This window comes from Sus scrofa, unplaced genomic scaffold (genome assembly GCF_000003025.6).
Source record: "Sus scrofa isolate TJ Tabasco breed Duroc unplaced genomic scaffold, Sscrofa11.1 Contig12, whole genome shotgun sequence".
Classification (NCBI taxonomy): Eukaryota; Metazoa; Chordata; class Mammalia; order Artiodactyla; family Suidae; genus Sus; species Sus scrofa.
Genome location: NW_018084831.1, coordinates 13,008 through 23,545, shown reverse-complemented (window position 1 = coordinate 23,545; position 10,538 = coordinate 13,008). Strand labels below are relative to the sequence as shown.

Genomic DNA, 10,538 nt, shown 5'->3' with positions numbered 1-10,538 from the left:
GGAGGGGGAGGGGCAGGCCCCGCCAGGCACCCACTCCCCCCGCAGGGCACCCCCCCATCCCCCTACCCCATCGCCTTCAGCCCCGCCCCCGTCGCCTTCAGCCCCTCCCCCATCGCCTTCAGCCCCTCCCGGTTACCTTGAGCCCCGCGCCAGCTCCCAGCCCCGCCCGCTGAGCAGCTCCACCCTCCCGCCTACGCAGCCCCGCCCCACCTGCTGTCCGGCCTTGCCCCTGGGCAGTGCGGCCCCTCCCCTTGCGTGATCTGGCGTCACTGGTCACGTGATGGCAGCGCAGGCTTGAGAAGGGGCGGCGGTGAGTGTTCCTGAGGCTGGCCCAGTCTGCAACTCGCGTGACTCCCCTTGAGTGAAGCGCCCTGAGCCGTGATGGCGAGGGCCTAAGGGAAGGCGCTGACGGGCCTAGGGCCGCCTTCCCTGGCTGCCCTCGGCCTCCCAGTCCGGAGCTCCTGCCCCTGCCGTTGCTAGGCGGCCGCCTCTGGGCGCAGAGGGCGGGGCAGGCTTATGGGGAAGGGGCTGGCTGCCTGTGCGTGGGAGGGGCTGTGACTTTGGAGCATACCTGTGCCAGGCAGAAGGCCATGGAGCAGTACTGCATCTTGGGCCGCATAGGGGAGGGCGCTCATGGCAACTTTTTCAAGGCCAAGCACGTGGAGGTGAGCACCCAGTCCTTCCTTCGGTTGGAGATCTACCCCATATTCCGACCCATGTTGGGCCATTGCTCCTGCCTCCCATCAGATTCTTGTGGCATGTGCCTATTTCTTTGGCCCCCTTGGTGGGGGTGGGGTGGGGTGCGTCCAGGTTGCGGCCAGTTACCAGCGGTGCTTTTAGATGGCAAGTGTTCCCTGTGAGCACTGTGTGGTTACCTCTGAGCTGTTTTCCCAGTACCAAGACTCCTGGGCCTGATTTCCTTCCAGAATGGGGTAGGGGGCGCGTTCCACTCTCACGAGGGCCTCAAGCCTCGCATCCCATTCCTTTTCCCAGCCCGGGATGGGGTAGCAGTGTCTGCGTCCTGTCCCAAACAGACTGGAGAGATCGTGGCCCTCAAGAAGGTGGCCCTACGGCGGCTGGAGGATGGCATCCCCAACCAGGCCCTGCGGGAGGTCAAGGCCCTGCAGGAGATTGAGGACAGTCAGTATGTGAGTAGGGCTGGTGCCCTGTGCTGGGGTTCCTGCCCTTATCCACTCACTTCCACCCTGGGGACTTGCTGTCTTTTGCTTCCTCACCCCTCACTACTCCCTTTCCTGTCCACTTGTTCACCCTTATTCCCCCCCAGTTATTTCATTCCTCACTCACTCCCTCTCTGTTCACCCACTTATTTCTTTGTGTACTTATTCATTTATTCACTAACATCCCTTTTTGCTCAAAACTTTTAATGAATTCTAATAATAAGGATAATTGCCACCCATTGAGCTCCCATTGTGTTCCGCAGGCTGGATTAGCAGCTTTATGTACATTGTCTTTCTTCTTCTTTTTTTTTTTTTTTTTTGGTCTTTTTAGGGCCACACCCACAGCATATGGCGGTTCCCAGGCTAGGGGTCTAATCAGAGCTGTAGCTGCCGGCCTACCACAGCCACAGCAACAGCAACGTGGGATCTGAGCCCTGTCTCTGACCTACACCACAACTCACAGCAACACCGGATCCTTAACCCACTGAGTGAGGCCAGGGATCTAACCTGCAACCTCATGGATCCTAGTTAGATTCCTTTCTGCTGACCCATAATGGGAACTCCACATTGTCCTTCTGAGTTTTCTCCTCTGATTGGGGAATCAGTACATTTTAACCTTGGGGCCCCCATAGGCTCTACCCTCTGCTGGGCACTGGTGACAAACACTGACCCTGACCTGGCTCTTGAGAACTGAAGTGAAAGTAGTAAGGAGATGGACAGAGGTGCAGGACCCTCCTGGCCTCATTTGTGCTGTGATGGGCCCAGGAGGGGCTGTGGGTACAGGAGGAGAGACACTGCACCCGCCCAGCCTCATTCTCTCTGTGCACATCTCTCTTGACCGTGTCCTGAGTAGAGAATGTGTGTAATTTCCTGGGGAATCCCAAGGGCAGGTCCACCCACCCAACAATGGGTGATACTCTGGCTTGTTGCTTATCCTCTGGAGATGTTCGTGCTATATTGGGTGCCAAAACCATATTATACAACTGCATGTGTCATCCTGGTTTTGTGCAAAAGTATTTTGTATACATCTGTGCATACATATCTGTATGTGCCATATCTGTTGCAAAGTCTGGTGGAATATACTTGTGAGGTTGACAGTAGGTGATAGGATTTTTCTTTTGTGATTTTTTTTTTATCAGTTTGTGCATTATCTGAATGTTGTGTGTTTGTTTCAATCTGTAAAATGATTGTCTCCTACTCTCAAAATCAGAAAAGCAATAATATGGCCCTTCACTTTTTTGTTTTTTTGGCTTTTAGGGCCACACCCACAGCATATGGAGGTTCCCAGGCTAAGGGTCTAATCAGAGCTACAGCTGCCAGCCCACACCACAACCACAGCAATGCCAGATCCAAGCCACTTCTGTGACCTACACCAGAGCTCATGGCAACACCGGATCCTTAACCCACTAAGCAAGGCCAGGGATCAAACCCGCAACCTCATGTTTCCTAGTCGGATTCCTTTCCCCTGCACCATGATGGAAACTCCTCCAGTCTCTTTTTCTATTCATTCAACACTTAAGTTTCTCTTGCCTGACAAGTACGTCTAGGCTCCAGGAGTACAGAGCAGCCTCCTTCCTGTTCTCGCCTCTGGAGCCCTGTGCTCACTGTCCCCCTGCCCAGAACTCCTTCCCAGATCCCTGCATAAGTGAGCCCAGCCCATCTCTTCTGTCTTCATCAGAACCTTCATCAAGATACCCAATAGATTTGTTCTTATGCCTGTCAATCATTTGTCCCCCGAACTCCTTAAAGCCCATCAGGACCCCCTCGCTCTTGCTCCTGCTCACTGCTGTGCAGCCTGGCCCTTGTGACCTGTGGGCCCTCAGGAAGTATATGTGACATATCTCCTGCTGTCCCAGCGCTGGGAGATGTGACCACCAGTGCCTTCTCTTGGTTCTGGGAGTTAATGGCTGTAGAAGAAACAGGAGGTGACCTCTGTGTGTGTGTGTGTGTGTGTGTGTGTTTCCAGGTGATTTTCCAGTTCGTAGGCTGGGTGGGGGACCAGACACTGCCCTAAGTGGATTTTCTTAGACGTCCTTTCTCCTGCACTTTACTGGAGCATTAGAGTAGGGTCTTGCCTTCTGTTGGGAGAGGGGAGCACATGAGAGCACCCAGCTCCCTGATTCTAAGCTCAGATCTCCTGTCACCTTTTCTGCCTGGTCTTCTGTTGGGGCAAGAGCCGAGAGTTCCACAGAGGGTGTGAGCCACATGAGTCTGGGGGCTGATGGGATGCCTCTCCCCCCTCCCCCACAGGTTGTGCAGTTGAAGGCTGTGTTCCCGCATAGTGCAGGCTTTGTGCTGGCCTTTGAGTACATGCTGTCAGATCTGGCTGAGGTGCTGCGCCATGCCCAGAGGCCACTGGCCCAGGTGCAGGTCAAGAGCTATTTGCAGATGCTGCTCAAGGGCATTGCCTTCTGCCATGCCAAAAACAATTGCGCATTGGGTCAGTTCCAGCATGGGCTGGGGTGGGACCTGGGGGTGGCTTGGCTGGAGGTAGGCCAGCCCTTGATGTAGGGCATGCTTGAGGAGGGGACAGAGGGGTCAGGGACCATGGGTGAGTGGCCAGGGGTATAGCCCTGCAGGAGGTGCGGTCCTGGGCTGACCCGGGTGCTCAGCCTGCCCAGCTCTCTTATCCTGAGGTCCCATGGGTTCTCACAGGGAACTGTTGCCTCTTTTTGTGCCCTCAGGACCTGAAACCAGCCAACTTGCTAATCAGCGCCTCACGCCAGCTCAAGATAGCAGACTTTGGCCTGGCCTGGGGCCTTTTCCCCAGATGGCTGCCGCCTCTACATGCACCAGGTGGCCACCAGGTATGGAGGACCAGTTCCCAGGCAGGACCAGGCAATGGCCAGGCCCCGACCCTCCCCCTGGGGAAGAGATGCTTCTGGATCTTCTGTCCAAACAGTGTTCCAAGAGCTGGTGTGGGGGCCAGGGTGACCTTCTGGCGCAGGCAGCTTCTTGACAGACGGGTGACTTGGCTCTGACCACCTGCCATCCACTCACAGGTGGTACCGAGCCCCTGAGCTCCTGTATGGTGCCCGCCAGTACAATCAGGGTATCGACCTGTGGTGAGCCTCCTGTGGGCTGGGCAGGTGGTGGGGTGTGGGTGCTCGAGTGTTCTGTTCCCGCTGGGCATTGAGGTCTCCAGGCTATTAGGGGCTGATTTCCTGCTGTGAGCTTAAACATACAGGGGTGCCCTGGGGGAGTCTCCCTTGGTGAGAGTATCTCTGAGGAGTTGTGGTCACTGTTCTTTTTCATGAGAATTTTGAGCTGGGTGGGGATCAGGTGGGATGGGAGTGGCTGTCCCAGGAGGAGGTCTCTGGGTGGAGGTTGGGGAGGTGGTCTGGCCATGGAACATCTCTCTGCAGGGAATGACACCCTGAGACACAGTGTCCCTGAGCCTGGGCCCTGGATAGGAAGGCCCTGAACAGTTCTCTAGGGTAGGATGGTCTGTTTCTGCCTGAAACTGTGAGACTTGGGGGCCGTTTTGGAGGTCTTCCCTGGGATGGGAGGACAGGGTGTATGTCCAGAATGGGAGGCTCTGAGAGGACTTAGAACTGCTGAGGGGTTGAGGCCTGAGAGCTGCAGAGGAAGGGGCATAAGCTCTGTGTTCTAGGCTTGAGGTCTTTCCCGGTTTGGGGGTCTGTATTCTTCACTCTGAAGCCTCTAAGCTACTTTGTGGGTGTTTTGACCCTGGTGTCAGGTGTGAGTGCTGGTGCGGGGAGATCTGTGGCTGTGCTGAGGTCTCTGAGATGTTTGTGTTCTGTATGTGCAGTGCCGTGGGCTGGATCCTGGGGGAGCTGTTGAATGGGTCTCCCCTTTTCCCAGGGGAGAATGACATCAAACAGCTTTGCTGAGTGCTTTGCCTCTTGGGCACCCCCAGCCCTCAAGTCTGACACCTGGACAGGTGTCCTCTGTCTCCCCAAGAACTAGTGACTCCCCTGGCCCACACCTTCTCTCCGGTGGCCCCACAACTCCCTGACCTTCCATTCTCTGTCCTGGCTCAGCTCAGGGGCTCCTCCTGCCCTTCTGGATGCAGGAGAGCTGATCCGTATCCCATCCCCTGTCTGTTCCGACCTGTCCCTGGCACTCACACAGCTCTTACCCAGCTGGGCACAGAGTGGGCTCCCATGAAGTAGAAGAAGGACTGAAAGACTGATTGAGTGCATGATGACAGAGTGACCTGGTGCAAGCAGGGGCTCAGCAGGGCAGGGGCCAGCCCTGACGGGCCTGCTTCTTCTCCAGGAGATGACTACAACAAGATCTCCTTCAAGGAGCAGGTGCCCGTGCCCTTGGAGGAGGTGCTGCTGGATGCCTCTCCCCAGGCTTTGGTCTTTCTGGGGAGGTTCCTCCTCTACCCTCCACTCCAGCGCATTGCAGCCTCCCAGGTAGGCAACACCCAGTGCCCTGAGCCTCCTCATTCGTGCTCATGTGACCCAGCAGTTTGAGGTCCCCCAGAACCCGTGATGGGCTGGGACAGAACCCCCAGAGCCAGGGCAGGAGGGTGTGGAGCAGCTGAGCCTCTCCTGAGCAGACCCCAGAGGGGCTGCAGCAGCCAGGGGTGGCCCGTTAGAAGGGTGTGCCCACATTGCAGAAGAGCACATCTCCAAGTTATTGGTGACTCACCTCTTCATGCCTTTATTCCTTCAGTAAGTATTTACTCAGCATCTGGCACACGCCAGGCATTGTCCTGGGCCCTGGTGCAGAGTGAACAGACAGACGCAGCTCGTGTCTGTGGGGTGTCCAGCCTGTGGTGAGGCAGGACAGCCAGTCTGTGACAGCCCTGAGGAGTGATGTTGGAACTGACTTTGGGGTCACGTAAGGCTTCCTGGAGAAGGATCAGTTTAAGCACAGGGAGCTGTTTCCCCAAGAGAAATAATGAACAGAGGCCTGGAGAGGAGAACCCAGGACAGGTGGATTGTGGCTGGAAGGCAGGGGAGGAGGGCAGGGCCACCTGCCAATGGCAGGGATGGCATCAGAGCCTCTATTGGGTGTACCTGTCCTCCCCTCCTTGCCCTTGGCACTCATACCCTGGTGAGTTCCCATGTCAGCAGTGCCTTCAGAGTGTACTGAGGCCAACTGACCCCTTCTCAGCTCCCTGCTGCTGTCCCCAGTCTAAGTCACCCCCCTGTCCTCACCCCCATTGTATGCTTCCCCTCCTGCCCATTCCCCTGGCAGAGAGGGGGATCTTGTCCAGGGAGGCTGTCACACCCTCCCCTGCAGGGCCCTCCTGTGGCTCCCTCTCAGAGGAGAAACTCAGGTCCTAGTGGCCCTCAGGCATCACACACTAGGGGCCATCCCCTTGGTGACCCTGGCAGCTCCCATTCCACTTGCTCTGGGGCCCCTCCATGTTCCTGGGCCTCACTCATTCATCCTTCAGGTCTCTTCTCAAGCACCACCTCCCGGGGGCTTCCCCTGCCCATCTTCAGGTCTGCAGCCTTTCCGCTGTTCCTCTTTCCTCCTCACTGTCCACCCCCCACAGCACTCATCATCCAATGTGCTCTTTCTCCTACTACTTTATATGATTTATTCCCCTACTCCTCTTTGCTCTGTTTGCTGCTGCATCCTGGGTCCCTGGAGCAGTGCTTGGGCAGCAAGCACTCAGAGGCTTGGAGTCAGCTGCACTGATGAGCAGAGGGAGGAAAGCCTCTTCAGGGCAATGTTGACATCTCCCCCTCAAAGGGAAGTGAGCTGAAGCTGGGATGGGGAGGTGACTGGTTTCCTTTTGCTGTCCCTTGCTTGCTGCCCTCAGGCCCTCCTGCACCAGTACTTCTTCACAGCTCCCCTGCCGGCCCACCCCTCGGAGCTGCCGATTCCCCACTGCCCAGGGGGACCTACCCCCAAGGCCCACCCAGGGTCTCCCCACGTCCATGACTTCCATGTGGACTGGCCTCTGGAGGAGTCGCTGTTGAACCCAGAGCTGATTTGGCCCTTCATCCTGGAGGGCTGAGATGCTGGGCCAGGCCCCGCCAGCGTGCTCCCCACCAGAACCACCCAGGCCTCTTGTTCCCCAGCTCTGTCCTGATTCAGCCACAGGCTGTACCTGGTCCTCCTCTCAGCTGGGTGATGAGGACATCCAGCCCCAGCAGAGGGCACCTGCGGCCTGCGCTGTCAGCTCCCATCTGTGTGCTGCTGACAGGTCCATCCAAGGAGGCAGTGAGTGCTGCTGCTGTGTCTGCCACCGTGCTGCTTCTCTAGCTGCCACCTTCTTGGTCAGGGACGGCCTCGGTAGAGCCATCTGTGGGAGCACTGAGTGTGAGATGTCAGAAACCCAAGTGGGAAGGGAAGTGTGGTTTGATTTTGTTCTCAGAGACATTAAGCACTAGTTCAATTCTGAGATTTAGGATAAAACCCAAATAGTCCTACCTGATGTGTACCCCTCTTCTGCTCCTGTTGAGGGACATGCCTGAGGTAGCATGGTCTCCTGGCCCTTGCTTGTCTCTGGTCACTTGGAAAGTAGCCCCATTCATGGCCACCTTAGTCTTGGGGACTTTCTAGGTGCTTCATGTTTTGAAGCTCCCACTTGAAGGTGAGATGACAGAAGTCAAGGCCAGGGATGGCTCAAGTTGGGGACCCAATAAGTGAACCTCCACATCTTTTCTTTTTTTTCTTTTTTAGGGCTGAACCTGTGGCATATGGAAATTCCCAGGTGAGGGGTCAAATCACAGCTACTGCTGCCAGCCTACACCACAGCCACAGCAACACCAGATCCAAGCCTCATCTGCAACCTATACCACAGCTCATGGCAAGACCGAATCCCCAACCCTCCAAGCAAGCTCAGGGGTTGAACCTGCATCCTGATGGATCCTAGTCAGGTTAATAACCCCTGAGCCATAAAGTGAACTCTGTGACCCTCCACATCTTAATCTGGTTACATCACCCTCAGGATAAGCATGAACCAGGACCACACGGGCCACCTCCTTAATCAGAGACACCAGGCAAATAGGACAGATCTTCCTGAAACTCATTTGTTAACTCAGTAAATCTCAATACAGTCTGAACTGGCTCTTGTTTTCTGTCTTTTGTCTTTTTGTTGTTTTGTTGTTGTTGTTGCTATTTCTTGGGCCGCTCCCGCGGCATATGGAGGTTCCCAGGCTAGGGGTTGAATCGGAGCTGTAGCCACCAGCCTATGCCAGAGCCACAGCAACGTGGGATCCAAGCCGCGTCTGCAACCTACACCACAGCTCACGGCAACGCCGGATCATTAACCCACTGAGCAAGGGCAGGGACCGAACCCGCAACCTCATGGTTCCTAGTCGGATTCATTAACCACTGCGCCACGATGGGAACTCCTGTTTTTCTAATTTAATAATTTGGTAAGTCAATTCTGAAATATATGCAGAAATGAAAGGGTTAAGAGGAGGAGGCAGAAGCCAAAGAAAAGGAGAAAGATGATGAATGGACTTAGCGTATCATATCCCAAGACTCAGGGCTAAAACAAATAAGAAGTGTGGTGTTGGCTTAGAGATATGTAAAAGCAGACAAATGGAGAAACTTACTCTTAGCAATCTTTTAGTTTAAAATATTCATTTTGTTCCCATGTGGATAAACTCCTGTGAGCACAGAGTTCACAGAGAACTAATGCTGCCACAGTCACTGCCTTCCAGGTTTTTAGAGGGAAAGCACAGTTGTTGCTTACAGGGTAAAGTCTGAGTGTCTCATAGGTCTTCAAAGATATTTTAAGGATCTGGCCTCTGCCTGTTGGACCAGCCACATCTGTAGAGTCTAACCTTTAGCTCTTTCTAGTTATCTCTCATCTCCACATAAATGAAGTCTGTACCCATACCCTGACTGCTGATCTCTGGCCAGTTCCACTCACAAAGATCCTAAACCTTAGTCCACCCTGACATTGACCCTCACCTTGGCCTTGAGCCTTACGCTGAACCTCACCCTGACCCTGACATACAGTCACCCTCACTCAATTCTTTGCCAACTCCTTCCCCACCTATACTTGGCTTGAATCTTGGCATTGACTCTCAGCCTCACTCAAACTCTGACCCTGCTTGACCTAGAATTAACCTTGTGTATGAACTTGGCTCTCATCTTCACCTTAACACTGACCCTCTAATTGACACATTTGATGTTCATTATAACCCTGATCTTGACTTACCTTGACAACAACAAGTTCTCTCCCACTGATCATGACCCAGAACATTACCATGAATGAACCACTGCTGTTCTCAATCTGATTATGACCTTTAACTCTGCTCCTAGAATGTATCCTTGACAAAGACTATCATACCAACCTACCCTGCCCTTGAACTTGAGCCTTGGTATTGAACTACACTATGCCAAAGGTGAAAGAAATATCTGTACCCCAAGCCTGACCATAACCCTAATCTTAATCCTGATTTTGACCTGGACCTCAATTTCACCCTGACCTGGGTCTTCATCCAAACACAGAGCCTCATCACTGACACCCTAATCCCATCCTGACATTAAAGCTGACCTAGACCCTGATCCTGAAATTGAACTTCACACTGACATTGACCTTCATTTTTATGGTGAATGTTCATCCTCAGTCTGATCACCTTCATTTGACCCATCATATCACACTGAACCTTAACCTTGAACCTGATTTTTGACTAAACCAAACTGATCATCTCTGATAATCACAATAATGTCCCCCCAAAGACGCCCATGTCCTGACCTATGAATATATTGCCTTAAACAAAAAAGGGACTTTGCCATGTGATTAAGGGTACATATTTGAGATCGAAAGAGTATCCTGGATTATGCAGATTGGGCCAGTGTAATTGGTGGTGGGGAGGGAGAGGTGGAGGAGGACTTGATTCTTTCCAGCAGCAAGAGGAAAGGAATCCCACCTTGACTTCTAATTGACCTTGGCCTTCACTCTGATCCTGGCAGTTATCCTCATGGTTGATCTTGACTCTAAATCTGCTTTGATGCTTAATCCTGAATATCAACCTCGCCCTCACCTTGACTGAATCCTATTCAGAACTGGACATTCACTGTCAACCTGAATCCAACTTTCAATCGTTCTTTCATCCTGACAACCATAATCCTTACCCTGACCTCATCCTCTTACGGATCCTCTCCGATGATGGAGTCTCAACCTGATCCTCACACTGATCCTCGAACCTGATTCTGACACCATGAGCCTGACCATTGTCTTATCTTGCCCCCTACCTGATCTAGAATTTTACCCTGGACCCTCACCCTCATTCTGATCTTCATCACTGTCTGCCACCCTGACTGCTCTGACACTGAACTTGATCATGACACTTGCTTTTACATTACATTTACATTGTTATCATTTACACTAACTCTGATCTGATCTTGGTCAGGGCCATAACCAAGTCCAGAGTGAGGTCCTGGTATCAGGGCCAAGGCTGGGGTAAG

The 10,538-nt window shown here is 53.6% G+C and overlaps 1 protein-coding gene across 1 annotated transcript; it reads left to right on the top strand.

Moving 5' to 3' along the window:
- Positions 1-316: 316 nt before the first annotated feature.
- Positions 317-8,186, top strand: LOC110258060 (cyclin-dependent kinase 20-like). The gene is made up of 7 exons (XM_021081030.1): positions 317-665; positions 1,035-1,148; positions 3,429-3,618; positions 3,863-3,985; positions 4,181-4,243; positions 5,421-5,563; positions 6,928-8,186. Exons 1-7 carry the CDS (start codon positions 591-593, stop codon positions 7,123-7,125), a joined length of 906 nt encoding a protein of 301 aa, XP_020936689.1. The 5' UTR covers positions 317-590; the 3' UTR covers positions 7,126-8,186.
- Positions 8,187-10,538: the final 2,352 nt, after the last annotated feature.

What these genes read in the sequence shown, in the direction of transcription:
- LOC110258060 (XM_021081030.1), top strand. Translation starts at nt 591, where the DNA reads ATGGAGCAGTACTGCATCTTGGGCCGCATAGGGGAGGGCGCTCATGGC. An exon ending in AGATTGAGGACAGTCAGTAT is followed by an intron (nt 1,149 to 3,428) that starts GTGAGTAGGGCT and finishes CCTCCCCCACAG; the next exon opens with GTTGTGCAGTTGAAGGCTGT. An exon ending in AATCAGGGTATCGACCTGTG is followed by an intron (nt 4,244 to 5,420) that starts GTGAGCCTCCTG and finishes CTTCTTCTCCAG; the next exon opens with GAGATGACTACAACAAGATC.